The sequence below is a fragment of the Onychostruthus taczanowskii genome, unplaced genomic scaffold (genome assembly GCF_017590055.1).
Source record: "Onychostruthus taczanowskii isolate IOZ18803 unplaced genomic scaffold, ASM1759005v1 scaffold9, whole genome shotgun sequence".
In the NCBI taxonomy this organism is placed as follows: domain Eukaryota; kingdom Metazoa; phylum Chordata; class Aves; order Passeriformes; family Passeridae; genus Onychostruthus; species Onychostruthus taczanowskii.
The window spans coordinates 5,417,272-5,439,001 of NW_024506993.1; the positions used below are offsets into that span (position 1 = coordinate 5,417,272).

The 21,730-nt window shown below is 39.4% G+C and overlaps 1 protein-coding gene across 1 annotated transcript in view; it reads left to right on the plus strand.

Annotated features, from left to right (window-relative positions):
- SUCLG2 (succinate-CoA ligase GDP-forming subunit beta) overlaps window positions 1-21,730 on the plus strand; it is a 106,240-nt gene that overhangs the window by 59,192 nt on the left and 25,318 nt on the right. Inside the window, exons 8-9 of the mRNA XM_041426039.1 lie at window positions 1,096-1,257; window positions 2,653-2,795. Coding sequence (XP_041281973.1) covers window positions 1,096-1,257; window positions 2,653-2,795 — 305 coding nt within the window. The remainder of the gene's footprint in view (window positions 1-1,095; window positions 1,258-2,652; window positions 2,796-21,730) is intronic.

Sequence of the window (21,730 nt, forward strand, 5' to 3'; positions counted from 1 at the left end):
CTGTATATTGAACAGAGTTATATTTCCATCAGACTGAAATTTTCCTCTTAATTGCCATTGACCTCCAGATGTGTGCAATGCTCATGAACACGTGCCCAGGTACCATGGACATGTCCCAATGGCAATGTGAATAAAAAACACCAGCAGATAGAAAAACTATTAGATTTTTGTGGACACAGCATTTAAAGCACTTAGATTTGATTGGTTTGTCTTGAGAAATCAATTATGCTTAAGTCAGTAATTATAATCTGAACATAGTACAAGGGAAATTACTTGCATAGTAATATGATAAGTATATAGTCTTACATTTACTTAGAACATTTTAATCTAATGAGGCATTTGCCTATGCAAACCCTTAGAAATAATGAGTCAGAAAATAAGCAAATAACATTCTACAGGCATTTCTGTTGCTGCTGTGTTTATGTGAATATTGGGGCTTCTAGACAGTCCTTTGTATCTTTTATTTCATGTAGTCAGATTTAGCAACTTCTTCATTTGTTTTTATAAACATAGTGGATGTTGATATCAGTGAGAAGGTTTGTATTTACTTTCCTAATTTTCTTTATTTAAAACTAATCTTTGGTAATTTTTAACATATTTGGCATCAGGTTTTTTAAGGTCTTTAATGAAATAATGCATGTATAGTTAATAATATCAGAAATTCAAAATATTACTAAGGAAAGCATTTTGTATTGCTCAACTCTGAATGACTGCATGGCTTTGGGTTGGTGTTATCTGCTATATCTGTTATTCTTTCAAAATATGGAAGGTAAATTCTCCTGTGTCACTGCTGCAGCCCAGCTGTCCAAATCACAAAAACTGCCCTCATAACACACAGGAACTTTGTTTGTAGCAAACACAGAAGATCTTCCTGTGTGCTGTGGAGATCTTGCTGTTCCTTTTCACAGTGGAGGATTTATGGAAAACCTGTCCTTTCCTGCTGGACTCAGTGCTGGAACTTCAGCTGCTCCTGTGTTGGATTCCCAAATTCCCAAAGCAGCCTCCCCCTCGCTGCTGGAGGAGCTGCAATATTTCAGAAGCTCTGGTTGACTGTAAACTCTAAATTCCTGGGTGTTGTTTTATTTTCTCCTCCAGTTGTTTGCTTCGATGCCAAGATAAACTTTGATGACAACGCAGAATTTAGGCAAAAAGAAATATTTGCCATGGATGACAAGTCTGAAAATGAGCCCATAGAGAATGAAGCTGCCAAATATGACTTAAAATATATAGGACTGGATGGAAACATTGCTTGCTTTGGTAAGAACAAATTCATCCAGAAGACATTCGAAAACAAATTTACACTTGTTCAGTGTATAGACTTTGTTTACATCTGACATTCAGGTCAACCTTTACAGAATTCAGTCTGTTTTATTGAGTGTTTCTGCAGTTTTGTCTGTCCTTCCACAAGTTTTGAAGGAATGAAACTAAAATTGTGTGCAAACTGTGCTGATGGCCACAACACACAAGCAGTGGTGTCAGAGGGAGGGCAGGCTAAGCCTTAAAAACTCCATTTCTGACTTTTTAACCTGATGTAATTGGTCTTTCCAGTAATTAGAACAAGAAAAGTCATCCGAACTAATAATTAATTTTAAAAAATAAGAGTGTGTTATTTAGAAGGCACTTGAAAACTAAGTTTGTATAAATGTGCCATTCCCAGTCACAATTGAATATTAAACTCCATTTCCCTTTAAGGAAAGCTGCTAAAGGATGTGCTTGGAAATGGCAGGATTTTATTTTCCTGAAGTTTCTGTAGAACAGAAATTACTCTGCTGTTTAGAAGAGATAAGTAGAGAAATCAGCCGTGCTCTAAATAATTTTCATTTTGTACAAATTCTTTTAGCCAATACAACATTTTATTATTAATCTAATTGAATTAGGTAATTTTTTTTGACTTGGTGAGAAAATGCCCAGCATTTATATTGGCTGAGATATATTGGAAAATCTAGAAGATTCTGATAATGTGTTGCAGTTGATTCAGGAATTGACAGTGAAACTTCAATCTCAATTATAAAAAAAACAACCAAAAGATCCCAGAACCCAAATAATAATTGCCAACATTATGCTGTTTTTTTAGTGGTCTGTATTCTGGGTGACACAGGAGCAATTGGTCCAATAGGAGCAACATAAATGGGACACATTATTCTCATCACTTTTCCAAGTTTAGATCTTCCTGTCTGTGGAAATGCTTCTAGACTAGTGCAAATCTGAAATAAAATCTTTCAGGAACATCTGAGGTCTGTCCCCGAAATGAGTTATCTGTGATGTAGTAATACAAAGCATCCACTGTTATCAGAGTGATGGGAGAGGAGCTTAAAAGGTCAATTTGTCCTTCACATCACTATTCCCAGAAGTTTTTATGTCTCTTTATTTTTAATAAAATCAGAAGGTTCTGCATTGCCACAATTATTATTTCAGTGCTCTTACATACTTAAAGGAAAGTGTATATCTAAGCCCTTAAATAACCTAAATTTTGGTGTGTTTGCACCAGATTTTGAATTATTTGTTCATTGGATGCCCTTGAATAGCTACTAGTATTTAGAACTAGCTGTGTAACATTTTGAGCCATGTTCGGGGCTTGTGCTGATACATTTGAAGCCTTTTCACAAATCTCATCTATGTGAATTATGAACACTTTGATGTTTGCAATTACAGTCAATGGAGCTGGACTTGCAATGGCAACATGTGATATAATATCCCTGAATGGTGGAAAGCCAGCCAACTTCTTGGATCTGGGTGGAGGTGTGAAGGAAGCACAAGTCTATCAAGCATTCAAACTGCTGACTGCTGATCCAAAGGTAAAAATGTTGGGTTTGGACTGGGAACTTCCCTGTGCAGCAGTAGGGCTGAGAAGGATCATGAACAGTGCACAGAAAAACCCAGATCATGGTGAGAACACTGAGGGTGAGTTCCTAAAGGGCTGATCTGGGAAGAAAATTAATTCAATATGAACCACTATGGACAGACTTTTCAGTTCCTGATCCATACTCAGGTTTGCTGGTGAGTTGTGAGTGGGAACTTTGCCAAGGCAGTTCAACACAGAAGTTGTTAGGGTTAGCAGGTGTGCTAATGCTGGGCATTGTGGTGCTGAACTCAGAGCATCTCACTCCTAAAATGAAATTTGTGAGACGTAGATGTTTAAAATATCATTCCTAATAGTGTAGTACCACAGTAGACTGAGGAGAAAAATGGGAAAATTAAGCAAATAGCTAATTCTAAGGGCTGATTTGTACTCTTTTAAACTCAAGGTTTCTAAAATATCTGACTCTGCACTGCAGAATAATCTGTATTTAATTAACGTTCCCAGGCTGGAATCATAGCCTGAAACGTTCTGACACTTCCTTTTGCAGATGGAGCTGCAGTTGCTCTTTTCTTTTTTGAACAAGAGAAGACATTAGTCTGTGTGTACTGAGTAGAAGTGATTTCTAGAGATGTGTGTTGAGGTCACTGGTCCCCTCTGCAGACAGAACTGGAGAATCTGCTGAGAGAATATTGATCAGGCGTGGGCTCTGGAGCAGTGCCAGCTGCCCATCCTGCCAACATGGAGTTCTGCTTTTGTGTGCAGCCAGAGCTTCCTTGCTGCTGATATTTTTACTAATGGGAATCTGTTGGAGGGCTTTGATCATCTTTCCCATCTCCTGCACCTAAACATCACAGCTGAAGTCCCTATTTCAACATATTGCTTCTTTTTGTGGATCTGGCTTCATCCCTTTTATCTCATGTTTGCTGTGATTCCAGTCATTTTCCTCATGTTCATTGTGATGTGATACTGGCTTCTAAATGCCACCTTCCTGTGACAATTACATTGCTCTAATTGTGTGCTCTGTGCAGCAGTAAGTGACAAAATTCTGTGGTTTTTCAAATAGAGGTGGATGTTGTTTGCAGCAACATTTCAAGGCAAAATTAGGAAGCAAATTTACAGTACAAAATAAGCACAGGTCAACTTCATACTGTAAGATCTTTGCAGTTGCAACTCTCCCTGCATATTTTATAAGTACCTGGTACCTTGATGTCTCAAGTGTTTGTTGTTTGAGTTGCTTTGCAGTGTTTGCTTCGATGATCTGGGTTTGCCTGAGATGTAATTTAGTTCTGAAACTTGTGTTAGTGGTAGAGAAACAGGTGCAGTAAGGTCTCAGACACTCAACTGAGCTGGTGATTATCACTGTGCTAAGTAGTTTGCATTGTCTGCTGCAGCACAAACAGCAGGTACTAATTTTGGTGATGAAGCTTACTGAGTTTAAACAATTTTAAAACAAAAAGGCATTCTAGTAGCTCTCAGCTATAGAACATCTGTGTGCCCAACATTTGACTTGTAGTTATATCCTTCTATTACATATTCTGCTTATATGTTACTGCTTAACTATTTCCAACTGGATGCACCAGGGCTAGGGAAGCTCTGCTACTGAGAGAAAGCAAAAGGGAGCTTGGAAAGAACCTGGATTAGACATTTATGCTGGGGCTGTGCCATTCCTGGCATTGACTGGCTGAAGATGCAGAAGGCAAAACATTTCATGGTTTGTTTCATTCTGTTCAGAAAGTACAGCAAATGCCTGTTATTTCCTCTCCTGATACACCATGTCCATTAGCTCACTAATATATGATTGGAAATTGGATGAATCCTCTCTCTTCTTAACTAATGGTAGGGTTTCAGTCCCAAGAGTCTTTGTGGCTAATACAGCATTCACAGGTTGTATCTGGTCAGTCATTTCCCTGTGGCCTTTAACTTGATTCCCACCTGGTTTGAAAAGATAAAAATTTGTTCTTGGAAACTTGAGATTCAGTTAATTTTTGTAAATATCCAAATGTCTGGAGACTAAAGAAATAAACAAAAAAAAAAATGTCTTCAGGGCTGTAATGTGGAAAATTGCTGGTTTTTAGTTGTGCTGGCAGAGTTAAGGACATTGCAGGAGATGAAAACTTCCAGAAGGAAAGGTTCAACTGCACTCTGAAAAAGATCTCTCTGTCTTTAAAATGTTTAAAATGTCTATTTGTATTAAAGCAAAAAAAACCCCAAACCCGAAAAACAACCCCAAACAAACCAAAAAACCACACAACCCCTCCTCCCCCCTGGACAAAGAAAATAAACAAATCAAGGTAAGCCATGACTGATTTAGTGAAACAGAGGATATTGTTTTTGGGAAAAGTGAAGATCTGAGCTGGTTTGCTGCTAGTTTAATCTGTCAGCTGTCAGTGTCTATAATTCTTGGGGAAAAAGAAAAAAGTGTGAGGGTTTTTGTTGCAAAAGGTGATCCACTGGCTTTTGGATGGAAATGCTGTCCCTGGAGCCAGTGACCCTTTTTACACTCTGCTGGTCTTGTTTGCTGTCTGCCATATCCAATACTTCCTAGGTTAGACAGGTCACTGCAATGCTTCTGAATTCCTTTCTATTCACTGTCCAAATTCCAATTGCTTTCTTTCTTTTCTTTCTTTTCTTTCTTTTCTTTCTTTTCTTTCTTTCTCTTTCTTTCTTTCTTTCTTTCTTTCTTTCTTTCTTTCTTTCTTTCTTTTCTTTCTTTCTTTCTTTCTTTTCCTTCTTCCTGCCTGTCTTATTTCTATAAGTTTGTGCTGTACACCTGCTCTGGCAGGAAGTGTACAGTCTTCCCTGTTTTTAGATACTAGCAGGAAAGAGAAAGATGGCTCAATTCTGGCAGTTCAAGCTGCTGGGAGACGCTGCAGGAGCTTCATTTATCCCCCTTTGTTCCACAGTGCAGTAGGAGTAGTTGTTGCCTTTGGTGTTTCTGAGGTTCTGGGTGGTGCCTGGCTCTCCCCTGCACGTGTGAATTCCTGCTTCAGGCATCCCCACAAAGTCCTCATCTGTGAGAACTCTCACATCCTTGTCAAGCTCCACAGGTGCTTGATTTTATTCATGCTGAAGACCTGGTTACCATATGATGACTCTTTGTAGGATTCAACAAGGGTTTTTGGAAAGACTAAAGCTGAAAAAAATACCTGCTCCTTCCTGGATCTCCATGGGCTGCAGGGGAATCTCGGCCCTGGCACCCGGGGCAGTTCCTGCTCCTCCTCCTTCACTGACCCTGCTGTCTGCAGGGCTGTTCCTCTCCTATTCTCACTCCTTCTCTAGCTGCTGTTTGCAGTTTTCTGTGCCCTTCTTAACTCTGTTATCCCAGAGGTGATGCCACTGTCCCTGGTGGGCTCAGGCTCCATTGCAGAGCTGATGGCATTGGCTCCATCAGACATGGGGATGCTCCTGGCAGCTCCTCACAGAAGCCACCTTTTATTCCCTGGCACCAGAACCTGGTCTCACAAACTCACAAAAGCCACTTTAGCTGTAAGCAGGTTTGTTTTACCATCAGCACACTCCAGCCCTGATCTTAGCAGTGGACTCCTATTAGAAAGTGCCACTGAAACACAGGCAGTTAAAGGCCAGCATGGTTTGTTGTTCTTTTTCTCCTTTTCCCACTAAAGTTCCTTTGAAAACCTTTTTTGAAGCTTGTCATTGATGATATGACTAAAGACTGGCCAAAGCAATTGATGTTAACAACTGTTGGCTTGTTATTTAAGCAAAATACTATTGACAGAAAGGCAAATGTTTCTCAGGAAAAAAATATTCCATATTGACATCTGTTAGCTCATACCCAGGGAATAATTTATATCAAACCCACACAAGAACTTATTTTTGTCTTAAGCAATTATCTTGTCCAAATTCAGATTATTGTCTTAATTATGTAGAATAGACAATCATTCCTGTCACCTTGCTTTGCCTGTTCATGTTCAGATGTATCTCTGTGCCCACCACATAATTGGCACTGATGTGTTTCACTCTTGTGTGTCAAGCAGAGGTTTTGGGGCTTTTGTTTTCCAGGCATCTGAGAGAGTGACCAGAATTCTGAAAGAGGATATCATTAAACCATAACTTTGCAATTCACTTCTTTTCCAGCTGTGTTTGGTGTGAAAATAATGCAGTTTATACATCCTTATTATACAAGACATTTTTATCGCCAGCTTATCCTTTTGGCTTCAGGGATTTTTAGTATTGGCTTTCTTAACATTTGCAGTCTGTTATGTGGCAACAGAAGGGATAACATTATACTAAGAGGAAAAATTTGGGATGTTCTTTTCTTAGATTTCAGAAATAAAAATAAAGTTGCCATGTATAATGTATTTGGTCTTTACTTTGGGTAATTAATTTAAAATTGAGTGAGCTAGTTCAGTTCAGACCATTCAAAACATCCCAAATCATTCAGGCAGACTGGGGTGTAGTAACTATATTTGTGTGGTTCTGGACTGTTTGCTCTCACTCTGCAACTTTGAACAATGACCTGCTCAAGGGGGAATGTTTTAAAAATACAAGAATTTCAAATGCCACATCTCTGTGAAAGGGAACTTCCTCATGGTTAGAGCACAGGCTGGCTGTGGACAGTTCACTGCATTTCACTGATTGTCAGCAGTGGATTTCTCAGTGTTACAATAATGAAAGCCCATGAATCAGTAGGAACAGATAACCTCCCCTGTCACACATGCAGCCTATGTCAGTGTGCATATAATTGTGGAGAAAAAAGGAAAATGTAAATAAGATTCAGTAGCAGACATAAAATAGAGTGTTAGCATTGAAGTTGTTTAAATTGTCAGATTTTGTGTCATTTCAGATAATGTAGAGGAACCCTGTTCTTCCAGCCTCATTAGGAATCTCTTTTCTTTCTCATTCACATACCATGCACCCTTTACACACTTCATTAGCCAGCTCTTCTTTACACAGCATGGAAATTCTTTACATCTTGTGTAAAGAAGAGGGTGAAGCATCATACTCTGGTTTGAGTAGTCCAAGCTCTGTAGCTGAGGAGCTGCTCCAGTGCACAATACCTGTGTGCTGCACTGCTCTGCACTGTTCCCCAGGTGTTAACTTCCAGTGCAGTGTCTGCACTCTGCATGGCCCTCACTGCTCCAGCTGGGTGTCTCAAAATGGTAACTCTTGAAGTGAGTGATGAATTTTGATAGTTGAGGCTCTGACTGCAGTTTTTACCCCTTGATGTGAGCTGTGGGTTATAATACTCATCTGCCATCTACAAACATTGATCAAAAATTAAATAGTTTGTTGAAGAAGTGCTATGAAAATCATAGACGTTATCACTGTTCCTCACTGATTATTACAGAGCCCCCTCCTCCTGGCAGTTTAGTGCTCAGCACTGGTTTTGTAGAGTGCAATATTAAATTTTTAAAAAGAAAATCATAATAATAAATAAACTTGTTGTATTGTTTGCTAGAAATTTTGACATTTCTGTAGGGTGTTGTCTAATCAGTCATTGAAAAATTCCACATAGTTTTTGGAATCTGGATCTTGCTGCATCATCTTAGTATTATCTCCTGTTAGCACAACAGAGGGGCCTTTTAGTCTTGAGGGGGAGTAAACAGGTAGGTAGAGACCAACCTGTTTTCTGATTTCAAATATCCAAATGATTCAAGGGTTGGAAGAGGAATCAGACACAGAAAGGTGGAGGAGCCTTCAGTTAACCTGAGCAATCTGCCTGGTGGTGCAGGTCAGTCACTGCCTCAGGCAGGAAATAAGGGTTAAGAGCAGCACAGAAATGTGCCTGTACAGGGTAGCTGTTCTGAAAATACTGCAGCCAAAAAAGGTAGGTGAATCCTGCAGCGGTTTATTTTAGGAATTTATACACTATCCAGCACCACGAGGTTTTAAAGGCTAGCTAAACAAGCAATTATCCAGGAAATTTCAGGGAGAGTTGATTGTGCCTTGGAGCCAGTGAATGGTCTGGGGCTTCCTTTCTGTGTTTCAGAGAGGAAACATAAACATAAAGCTGTGTAAAGCTGTGATTGGTAACTTTGTAAGAGCAATAATGTCTTGACTCTGGAAGTTTAAGATTATTCTCATAAAATGACAGTTTGTGGAGGTAGAAAATACCTGTTAAGGCACAGAAAAGCTGGCTTAAGTTCACAGAGGCATATTGTGGTTTTTGTCCTAGAAATTTTTGCAAGTATTTTGACTTTAGACAATGGAGCAGGTCATGGTTCTTTTAAAGATACTGTAGGTTTTGAGTTTATAGGAGTAATTTAGGAATTTCCCCACATTTTCAATTAGCTCTGCATTGATGAGAAATAGAGACTAATAGAACTATAGCAAGGATTCTTTTCCAATGTGCCTTTGCAGTTTTGCAGAATTAATATGAAATGACTATTCATCCTTTAAAACACTTAAAATATTGAAAAGTCATTCTTTCATTTCACTGAGGCACTTTTACAGACTGATAGCATATTGACAGTATTTATGAAAATGAGAGGACAATTATGCATTTAAAATGCATAATTGAATTGTCTTGATTTATAACCAAAAGTAAAATATTTTTCAAGAGCATGTGTAGTCTTGAGTCCTAAGTAATTGATATGTAAATATACTTGAACATGAATCTGTCATTATTTATGGGCACTGACAAGTTGAATGCCTTTTGGCATTTTATAGTAGGCTATAATGAATCCTAAAAACTGGATATGAAAATAGAATTCCTAGGCAAGAGGAAAACTTGCAGTGATTTTGTAATTGCTTCCTTTGTAGCAGGAATGTTTTCATAGATGGTAAATGCTGGCAAATTAGTGGAAGAACCACAACACAAACTGAGCTGGTAGGTTTGGCTGGAACTTGAAATTTTGTGTGCTAATTATCCTCTCTGTAGTGTAGTATCCTTCCCTTCTAAAGCAGGGAGAGAAGAGCAGGCATTTCCATTTCCTTGGAGCAGAAATGGCATTACTCTCCTGAGAGAGCTGCTCTGTGGGCCAGGCTTGCTGCATTTCCTGCTTGTCTGGAGGTGTGCTGGATTAGTGATCAAAGTGAGAGAGGATTTTGTTACTGGTTTTGGTTTTAGTGCTCAGGGTTGGAGAATGGGGACTTTTCTGAGGTCTCCACTGGTGAGCTGGGAGGGCTGAGCCTGTGCTGGGAAGTGTTTGGGAAGGACATGGGAAGTGTTTGGGAAGGACATGGGACCTGCTTCTTGTAATGCCATAGCCTGGTGTCACCACCTCGCTCCAAACCAGGGCCTCAGCTGGAAGGTGATGGATCCAGGCAGTAAATCTCCATCCTGAGCACCTTCCCAGCCCCTCTGACTGCCAAGGGCCCGATGGCATGTCCAGGGTGTGCAATGGAATCTGCATGGCTTGGGATTGCCCAGTAAAATACATCAGAAACGTCTTTAGTCCTTCGCTGGGATTTCCAAATTGATTAAATTTTGAAAATTTGTATGACTCATTTCACAATTAGTGAGGATAAAAAGAGAAGATATTTTGGGAAAGTCAATTTGGTAATTCATCTTGGTGAGATGAGTAATTTATTATGAATATACTTTTAGATCTTCCATCTAGCACACATACAGGAGAATGAAAGACAAATAATCTGATAATACAGGTAGGAAATAGTATATTAAAAGAAAAGTTGTGGGTGTCCTTATTTAAACTCTTCTGTAGAGAAAATCACATTTTAATTCTCATTATTTTTAAGTGGGTGTTATGGCAGTCTAGGAATGTGTTTGTTCTTTCAATCAACATGAAGAAATTTAATCACCTTGCCTCCATCTGTTCCTGACAAGCTGGCCCAGATGATGAAATGTGTATCTCAGGTAGGTGCTTTCTGCCATTTGTGCACACTCTTGTGATAGTGAAATAAATAACAACTGGTTTTACTTATCATTGCAGGAGCACCCTGGTTGGATGGAGCACAGGTAGATAGGACTTATTTTTCTTATTGATAAGACTCAATTTGGGGAAAAAATGGTAAACCATGACAAAATTAGCAAGCATTTTCTCATCATAAAATTATCTTTTAATGACAGAAGGGCCTGACATTGCTAAGATTTTTAAAGTAAAGATACTTTTCTTTCTTTTTTTTTTTTTAAGGGTATCATAGGGTGATGGAAAAGTTTTGGAAAAGACAAAAATTGTTTAAATACAGCTTAATTAAAGAGGACTAAAGCTAATTCTCTTGAATCTTTATTTTGCTTCAGGTAGGATTGAATTATTTCACAGCTTCATATTCATGCTCAAATTCAACAAAAATTCCAACCTGTTTCAAGTTTTAATATTTTATTATCTATTATTCTGAGTGGATTGATAAAGCTGAAATAAATGAGTCTATTCACTTTTAAAGCTTATCATGTGCTTAAGTGGTTGGCAAATCAGGTCCACATCTACCACAAATGAGTAGCTCTTAGTCTTCTTGCTCCAGGTTTAGTTTCATCTTCTAATAAAAAACTACCCTCTCATAGGAAGATAAACTTAGTCCTGTTTCTCAAAAGATGTTGCATTTTTTGGACCTGTCACACTCAGCAGTCTCTCAAGTCAGGTGTTCTCTTTAGAGTGGTGTGTAAAGTAAACAGTTTATTTCTTTTGGTGTTCCTACCTCTGACAGCAATCTGCAGACAGCAGAAGTTCTTCCATTTCCATCTGCCAGTGGGCAAATTTTCATGTTTGTATCTGGGGTGTGTGTAGGAGATGCCTTGTGAAGGCTGACCTGGAACCGAGCTAGACAGAGTTAAAAAACAAAGTAGGGATTTATTTTCCAGCAGAAAAATACCAAACATTTTGAAGATTTTTTTTTCCCCAAGCAATTAGAGGAGCTGATAGGAATAAGTTAGCCTTACTTGTTTCAAATAGCCATATAATTTCTTCTTTCTGGCTGGGATGGAGCAGGTATTGCACTACTGCAGCTATTCCAAATGAATTTAGAAGACATTTGACTGCTTTTGCAAAACCCTTTTCACCTTGAATCTTCTGCTATGCCTGTCATATTCTTTTTCATTTGCATACGTATTTTACTCATCAAATAAATAGAGGGAAAAGAGAACTTCCATTTGAATTTTTGCATGCAGCTTGCTGTGGTGAAGGTGAGTAAATCTGCAGATCTCCACCCGACTGCTGCTCTGACACAACTTGCGTGCACATTTCCACAGCCTGTTTTGTATGCAGTGCTGGCTGCTGCTGTACTTTAGAAACCATTTCTAATTATTTAAGGGTAAGCCTGAGTAACCAAAGAGCTGCAGAGCACCAGGTGTTCATTCCCTGGGAACGTGGGGGAGAAGGAACCTCCCTTGCTGCAAAAAATCTGCTCAGGGCAGAGGAGCTGGAGCTGTTGTGGCTCCCACCATCCTCTGCCATCCTCCCCCAAATAACTCTGCAGTGCTTCAGTGCAGGAAACACAGCAAACCTGCTATCAGTGCCAGAAAATTGGATTTCTGGGTGGCTGACAGGTGAGCTGACCATGGGAGTCAGTATTCACTTCACCAGAAAAGGGAATGAAATCTGCACCGTCAGACAGGGCCCTGCTGAGAAGGTTGTTCAGCAAAAGTGTGCATAAAACTCTGTCCTGTGACAGTGATGCCAACCCTGTGATTAAAGCAGGAACCTCTGTATAAACTGTGGATGGCAGTTTTGAGTGGTGGATTTGGAATTGATAGTGATAACATGGGAAAAGAGGAAAAACATCTCATTAAGAAAATAGATTACATATACATGCTTATGTGGTGCAAGTTTTAATCTAGATAAGATTAAAACTTGAAAACGCTGAGGATTTCTTTTTTTCTTAACTAAATCTTGATTAAGTCAACCTCCCAGAATACTGTTATGGGCCTGTAACAGGCAAAAAAAAGAAGAATCAGTTATTGGGTAGGAATGAATGAATGTGCAGAGTCAATATTTTATAGGGGGTGTTGAAAGTTGAATGCCTGATGCCCAGCAAATCATTTGATTTAAAGGTTTGGGACTGCAATACTCGACTTCTCATTGAAGAAATATAAAGGAGCAAATTACTATTTGCTGAAAAGTCACAGAAACCTTATCAGAATTGTTTAGTTCCTGCTGCTCCCTGGAGGTTTTCCTCTTCAACCATTGATTGAGTATGTGCTCTCTGAATTGTGAAGGATTTGCCTTTAATCAAACCTTCCATGGGGCTCTGCACAGTTGTTCTGGGATTTTTGTGTGTTTTACTTTGAGGGAATCTCAAATACATTTTTGTTTTCAGTTAGTCATACAAACTGTGGAAGTAATTGAACGGAAAATATAAAAACAATTAGAGCAAGGGTGGTGTCTACATATCAGCAACATTCCTTTAACTCTCTTAATAATGCTGAACATCTGTTGAACTTCCCTAAGAAAAACAGGTGGGTTCAGCCTTGCCCCTGACCAGTGGAAGAGCTTCCACCTTACTGACCACTGCAGTGTGAGGCTTTTCATCAAAAATCTTCCTTCTGCCACTTGGTCAGCTCTGTCGTTCCCTTCTCTCAAGAACTATTGGGATTTTTTTTTTTTTTTTCAAATCCAAGGAAATAAAAAAGAATTTTTTGTGTGAATATGTTTTCATATTTAATGTCCTCAAAAAAAGAAGATTAAATATAGAGGGAGATTTTCTGCAGCTCACTCTTATTAGGGATAAAATGTGCTGTCCTCTTCCACCCTTTGTTTGACACCTGATTTGGTATTTCATTTATTTTTCTGTCTTTCTGGGTTCAGTGTATTTTACCACACAGCACTCCAGAGCGCTCACCATAAAAAGCTGGCCACCAAACTTCCATTATTCATAATTTACCATTTCAAAGCAAAGGAGAAAATCTGGCACAAGTTTAATTTCAGCGGAAACTATTATTAGCATTTTGCTGGTATTGGTGCTGCAGTTCTGTACAGTGAGAGAGCTTCCCTTTGTGTGAAGTTGAGCAACACCAACACAAGATTGTCCCAGCAAGCCAAGAGCAACTCCACTATTGAATTCTCAGGTGCAGCATCCTGGCATATAAATCAAACCCTGTGTAATTCTAGTGCCAAATTCTTGGTCAAAATCTCAGCCCTGGTATTGAATTTAATTACACGGTGGATAAAGAGCATGAAGCACTTTCGTGTTATTTAGGGAAATGTGGTCATGACTACTAAATAGCTTTTACTATTCCCTGAAGTTGGTACAGGGATAATTGTTTGTCACTCACCAAGTCCCTCATTTTGTCACATCTTACAGTCAGAAGTGCTGTAAGGCCCCAGAGTCACCACCCTCAGCAGAGGAAGATGATGTTTATCAGAAATCAAGGGAGCTTGGAATCAAGCTAAAAGTGCTTCAAAGGTGGGGCTCTTTTCCCTCTCTTAAGAGAAGAGAAAGAAAACTTCAGTGAAAATTACTGTTCCTTCTTTGTTTTTTGATGTATTTTCATCAGCTGTTTGCTCCACAATAAAATGCCACAAATGAATTATTATAATATAAAAGAAAATACTGTTTTGGTCAGCTCTTCCTTCTCTGGAGGTGCATTTTATATGCTAATACAATTTTTTGGTTACTTTGGGGAACTGTATTTGCAGAAAGTGGGAATTCGTTTTGGAAGTCAAATATTCCTCTCTGTTTTCACACTGGGGAGGAGGGGTTGGTTGGTTTTGTTGTTTTTTTTTTTAAAGCATTTGTCAGGCCAGAACAGCTCTGGGGCTTTAAGTAAAGTGCTGATTGCCCTGTCAATCAGGGTGCTGAGGAACTGGGAACTTCACAGATTGATGCTTGACAGAATAATTAGAAAACTGTCACTTGAAGTAACCACTCTGGTGTTCCCTAAAGAAATGTGCTGGTGCCAAATGTGTGCTGTCCAGATCTGGAGGTTAAATGTTCAGTAAGACAAAACATAGCATGTCACCAGAGAAAATTACTTCCAACATGCTGGGGAAGTGATGCTGCTCAAGTCCCTAAACAGGGACTACACAGTTTATTGAGCTTACCTGCTTTGATCTTGCTCATGTATTCAAGAGCTTTTTAGCCCTGAATGAGGGGGTTTAGCTTGGTAACCCACTGAGGCATTATCTAACATTTTAGATAGCTGAGGGTCTGGAAGGGTTGGAGGCAAAAGCACTTAAAGCTGTAGCAGTATTTTCCAGTTCTGGTAATGTTTTAAGAAAATTCTTTAAGTATTTTTGAGTACTTCTCACTTAAAATAAATGGAGGCAGGTTATATCAAATTTCTTTCTTACTCCCTAGCTTTTAAGGAAACTTGGATTTTTTTCTGATTTGGGTTAGTTTGGACACTGCTCTGAGGAGCACAGGACAGGGGCTGTGACATTTGTGTGCTTTGGTTCTCACTTGTGTTAGTGCTGCAGGGTCTGTGTGGGGGCTGGCATGTCAAGGCTTCCAGGAATCAGCTGTGGAATCTCAGATTGGAAAGATCCAAGGAATGTCTGTCCCAGGAAGAGTTTCTGTGTTAGAAATCTGTTCTCCAGAATGAACAAAGTGAATTTATGTATTGCAACAACACTTGCATAGCCATTGAGTTGAGGTTTGTCCAATTTTCAGCTTGAAGTGTATTTTGAAGTGTAAGGGGCTTTTTCAGTATAAGTATTTTACCTGAATTGCTTATGGATTGTCCTGGTAGTAAATACAAAGGATAATTCAAGATTTTAATTGAAAGCTGGCACTTTCCTATTGAGATGGAGTTTTATAGGAAGATTTGCTTTATTTTGTCACTCTGATGCTTAAGATCACTTCCTACATGAAAGTGGTTTCCTGATTGCTGTTATCTGTAGGGCTGAATCTTGAATTGTGCAATTCCCCTGACAAGGAAAAGCTGCTTCAATAAGTTAGAATGAGCAAGCTGTGGATGCTCAGGTTGCATTTCTCAGCACTCACACTGGAGCTGCTGAGACTGTGTTTGCAATGGATCTGTCAATCAGAAGTGCATGTGTCTTTTCCTTTGAACATTACAGATATTGAAGGTCAATGTTTCTATGGATTTAACTGAGAATAATTTTGAAATTCCTATTTTCAAAGTTGGAGACGAAATTTCAAAACTGCCATAGGGAGAGAAAAAGTTTTATTTCCACGAGCAGTCAAGGTCTGATTCCCTTCTCAGTGAGATATTTCTATTATTTATAAATCTCCTGGTACTGGAGTGTTAGTGCTGGTTTGCATTAATCTACTAAAATCATATTAGATCCTTAATACCTATTTAGTTCTTTTCTGTGCAGTGTGAACTGTTTGTTTTTTTTTCCTGGGTAATGCACCTATGCAGTTATGCACATGCACAGAGCCTGAAGCAGGGTTCACTGTGTGCACACTGAAGCCAAGTGTCCAAGGCCAGGCTGGATGGGGCTTGGAGCCCCCTGGGGTAGTGGAAGGTGTCTCTGCCCATGGCAGGAGGGGGAATGAGATGAGTTTTAGGGTTCCTTCCAGCCTATTCTTTGATTCATTCTCACACAACACAGTTCCTCTGGTCACAACAGCTCTGTAGCAGCATTTCTTGGAAAATCATTCTAGGAAGACAGGAGGAGCTGTCTCAGCTTTCAAAAAACACTGGAGTAGTTTAATTCTAGCTAGCATTCTAGATTCTAGCTTAGGAAAACCATCAGGAATAGGTGAGACAAGGATGATCTGTGTTTTGAGACTGAGGATCAAGGCAAAGAATTGTTGAAGGCAGGATTCCTCTCTTGCATAATGTGGGATGCTAAGACAGAATCCTTCCCTTGGGACTGTCCCTGAAAGGTCCAAATTCTGCTGGAGTTGGAAGTTTTTGAGTTACTATTCTTCTTCAGCTGCTGGCTGCCTTCAGAGTTAAGGGAGCAGGTTTCTCCATTGTTGGATGCAATGCAGTGAAGCACTGATTGTCCACTGTGCAGTCACAGATGAAACACACATTTGAGTAAAGTTTAGGTTGGTTTTTTTACCCAACCACCTTTCAGATTTCAAAATGATGCAAAAACTAAGTTTTCACTGACACAACTTTTCACCTGCTGCATCAGTGACAAAATTGTTTCCACAGAAACTGATTTCCCCTAAAGACCAACATCAAAAAGCCAAAATCAAATAAATGGCAGGAAATAGAATGTGATGGTGCGGATGCTCTATCTTTATGATTATTGTCACTCATGGGGGGAAAATCCATGTAGGACATTCCTATCTTTGGCACCAGTTAGAGATGTTGTCATTTCAGGCTCACAGCAGTGAAACCTTTAGAGGCTCCCACACCATCTATTAATTTTTATTCCCTTTTTTCCCTATCACACATACCAGTTTTCCATGCATGCTTCATACGCATTTTTTATCATAACAGTTTCAAGCAAACTTCCCTTATCTTGCTGCTATTCTCCAGTCCAGAGTTTTTTAAAGCTCTAGTGTACCTTTCCTATCCTGGGCTACAATAAAAGTGTTCTCTCTTATTTTCCTTTGTAATGTTTTTAAAGGATTTCTTAAATTTTGATTGCATTTTGTAAATATGTGAAAAGGGAAAACTTTTATTTCCTGTCTTTTGAAATCATTCTTGTGTAGATTTTGATAAATTGGACCTGGCATAAATGCCTTCATTTTGTTCCTCTGTCAAACTTCTGTGTCTGAATAAATCAAAGAAAACATCAAAAATAATGGAGGCAGGAGGTGAAAGGGTTATTGGGAAGTGGTAAAAAATTATACTCCCTGGGAGGAAGAACATGCTGAGCATTTTGAAGTGCATAAAAGGTGTAAACATAAAGGAGAGAGTATAATTATTTTATCTTAGTAGAACTGGAGCTAATCACTTTTAAAAACAAAGAGAAGTGAAGATCCTCCAAAAAAAAAAAGAAGAAAAAAAAAAACCAAACCAAAAAAACCCAACTCCTATCAGCAGGAGCTATAGGGTGAGACTTTGATCCTGAAATTAGCTCGGTGTGTGCCCTTCCTGATGAGGCAAGGAGTCTGCTGAGTCGGTTCTTCCCTGACTCAATCTGCATTTCTGTTTGCAGAGTCCTGCCAAAAATCACCTCATATTTGAAATAAAGTACAAGCCATCTCTCTGGAAAACTTTAAAAGTAAGTAGGCTGAAAAAGGAAAGATATTTCATGGTCTGTCAAGTGAGTAACTGGAACTCCTTGCAGGTATTTTTGGGAGTTGAATTAGTGATCTGGCTGCATGCACAGAAGATGGCAGGTGGTAAATGCTGTTTCCATAGTCTGTGGCCTCAAATGTGTTCTCTCAGTATGCCCAAACTTCTGCAGGAGATACTTGTACCCTTGCTTCCTCTTCTTCTGAGTTTTCATCCTTTCCCATGTGGGAATTTGTATTCCTAACATCTTTCCATTCCTCGTTTGTGGATTGTCCTTCCAGCCCCTGTGCCCTGGTTTGCAGTGGTCCTTCTGAACACGGAGCCAAATCCACCTCTCTGGTTGGAAGTGGCAACCAAGTACATCTCTCTGTTCAACCCCTGGCTGGTGGAGGAAGCTGAGACTCTGGAAAGATTAGTAAGGACATGGGAATGGTGTCATTTAGTGCCAATATCAGGGGTTCAATCCATTCACTTGGGTTGGGTCCCTTACAGCTCAGAATATTCTGGTTTGTCTGGTTTGTCAGGTTTGGGTAGTGGTTTTTTATGTTGTTTTGTCTTAAAAGATTGTTCAAATCTCCCCAGGTTTTCTTGATGTATTCAATACTTGGGGGGAAAGTCAGTGTCAAAGCATAAGTGTCCAAGGCTGATCCCAAGACTGGGATCCCAAAGTAGCTTGGAGGAGATCAGAGCTTGTCATTCTCTGGGACAGAGACTTGCCCACACTGTTTTCCTTGGATTTGTGTTGGATATTACCTTTTTTTAGAGTTAATCTCTTTGTTTGTAGCTTTTATAGCAGAAAGGAAGTGATACATTTCTGTCTATGCCTATTAATTTTCTATCTTTATTTCCCGGTCAACACACACCACATTTCTGCCTTATCTTTAAAAGCAAGGCTTTGCTGGTGCTGGAGTAAATATTCTAATTGAATCCCTCCAGTTGGCACTCTAATAGCTTGTCAATTTGCTCACATTTGACAGCCAACCCTGCTGCCTTCACAACTAATGCTTGTTGAGTGCCAATATAAATGAGCATGATAATAGTCTGATATTATGTCTAGTCTTTTTCTAAATTTAGTGTCAACGTTTTTCTGACTCTGTTCTGTTGTGGTGTTTTCCTCAAAGAAAATGACTGAGGAATAATGAAATCATGCTGTGTCTGTCATATGACACTGAATCCTACAAAGAATTTTTCATTTTCTTGTGAACATCAGAGTTGTAAGCACTTTGTAAAACACATCTTATTAGCTAGAGCATTACAATAAGGAAAGAATGTAAAACTTGATGTCCATTTAAAAGAATAAGAGAAAGATAAAGAAAAGAGTGAAGAAAGGCGACCCTCTAGATGATTGATGGGCTGCCTAGATCAAATGTGTCTACATTAGATACTTTTGTATAATTGATTCTGAATGGATATAGATTGTGTGATTGATGATATCACTATTTAAAGGAAGACTTGATTTTCTTTGCCGTTTTTGACGGCTTATTCTGTTGACGTCCAGGAACAATAAAACAAATCATTTGTCATGACATTTTAAAAGACTAATAAATTGTGTGGAAGAAAGGTGATGAGTTGTGATGCTTGTGAGGGTGCTGAGGCCCTGGTACAGGTTGTCCAGAGCAGCTGTGGCTGCCCCTGGATCCCTGGAAGTGCCCAAGGCCAGGCTGGACAGGGCTTGGAGCACCCTAGGGTAGTGAAGGTGTCCCTGCCCTTGGTTCACTAGGTGAGCTTTCAAGTCCCTTGAGCCCAAAGCATTCTGTGATTCAATGATTTTTACATGCTGTGCCACTTCAGTGTACAAAATTATGTGCAAGAGAATGCTGAGTTTAACAGGCTCTTGGGAGAGTTTTGTTGTGATTGCTTATGTTGAAATATGGAGTAGAAACCTGGGCTGAAATTGAGGTCTCTCCATCCTCCTCCTACAGTAGAACTCTCCCTTTCCTTACTCAGTTTAACCCAAACAGGTAAAGAATGAAAGGGAGAAGTTCTCTGGAGGTGGCAATACTCTCCCAAATTACCCAACAGCCAGAGGCAGAGAAAAAGTGGGATTTTTGTGTTAGAAACCAGGTTGTGTGACCTGAGTAGTGCAATGCCAAATCCTCCACTGTGGTCTCTGCTGGGCTGAGCTGAGGGAGAACACTTGTTTATGGAGGTGTCAGAGACATGCTGGCTGAAGAAGGCTTGGTATCCATATTTTGAAAGGAAGGGAGATGTTATATATCAGTGCCCAAAACAAATAGGTGCAAATAAACACAAATCAATGCTCTTCTTTGCTGAAGTTGAGAGAATCCCTGTAAAACAAAGTCACTTTCATCTCATCTGTCTGCTTTGTTGAAATAGAGGTCTGTGAAGAGAAAAAGGTTACTTTTGGAGATTTAATGCCCTGAAAATTTACAGGCTTGATGCTTAAGCAGTAATAAGTGAAGCATTAAGGCATTTCTTGTGGATTAATGACTGGCTGGGAGGAGTTGATGGTTTGAAGAATAGCTGAGGACCATTAACCTCCACTGGTCATTAATCTTCAAAGGCTGCCTTGAATACTGAGGTCATTATTGTATGGAAAATAAATATTTGAGGAGTGGGAGAGAGGAAGGATTACACAGACTTCTAAAATATATGGTTTGAATGGTTTAGTAGCTCTCCTTCTATCATATGGCATTGTAGGTGGACAGCTGTTCGTCTACAGGATTGATAATAGTTTTGAATTTTTACTGCTGAGGTTGCTTTTGTTTTATTCACTAATTCAACTGTAAAATTCATAACATCAGGATAAATACAGTTGTAGAAATGTGACTGTAGAAATGTACAGCTGCGTGGTCAGAGAACTGGCCATGTAATGGAGCTTCTAACCTTGTTTTCACATTTAAAGGAATTGTTGTGGATTCCATTAAAACCCTTTCTGCAGCCCCTTCTCCTGTTCAGGCACATGGTAGGTACATGCCTGTGTCTTGTTTCCCTGCCAAAGGATGTACCTTTCCTTGATTTAGGTGCTCAGCAGTGTTATTCTCAGCAGTTCTTCACAGAATAAGTTGATGTAACATTTCATTTGCTGCAAGTCACCTTTGCTGTGTGGATAAAAAGGGCTCAAAGTGGCCTGTGTGCCTCAAATACAAGTGAAAATCAAGCTGGCAGTCCTGCTGCTGTTCACAATTCCTTGCCTCCAGCTGCAGGACAGAGAACAGTGACACCTGGAAGAGTGGATGCACATTTGCAGTCTAACCTGGAAGTGATTCTTTCCATCAACCTCCCAAATGCACTGATTGATGTGCTCTTTGTCCCAAATTCTGCACATGAGGAGTGTTTGTGCTATTAAAGGGGAAATGTCAGATGAAAATCAGCTCGTCTTTATCTTTGTTAGGGTTATAAAACTGAGCAAATTCAAGAGCAAAACATTTGGGGCAGGGGTTTCTTCCTCTGCTCATTCAGCTTTCAGCACAGCTTTCCATATATTCTTAATTTCTTTTCCCTGCTCTTATCTTGTGTCCTGCCATCAAAATGAGCTGTCAAGGGAGCAGCTGATGGATATTCTGATGATCAACTGCCCTGTTACTCTAGAGTTAAAACAAATTCATGTCAGTAATATGCAAAAATGTTGTACATGGAGGTTATACAACCACAAATCTGTTATGTGCTCCTTGAGACAGATTGGAAGATTAGAAAAGACCTTTAAGATCATTTAGTCTGGCTTCCCACAAACATTTGACCAAAAATCCCTGCCTTGAGGTCAGAAGTCTGTGATTGAATTAGCATATATCTTTTTTAGAAGAAAATTGTCAGTCTTCATCATTAGTGTAGGCAGATACCACATATATTCCTGAAGCTTTTCCATAGTTAACCTACTGTAGTGTGTTGTTGCCTTCTGAAGTATTAGCTGTCTCTTGTCAAAAGTTATTCTGTGGTGTTCCACTCAGTGGTGCAATAGAATGAGTTTCTTAAGTGAGTTTTTGATACTCGGAGTAGCTTCTCTGACT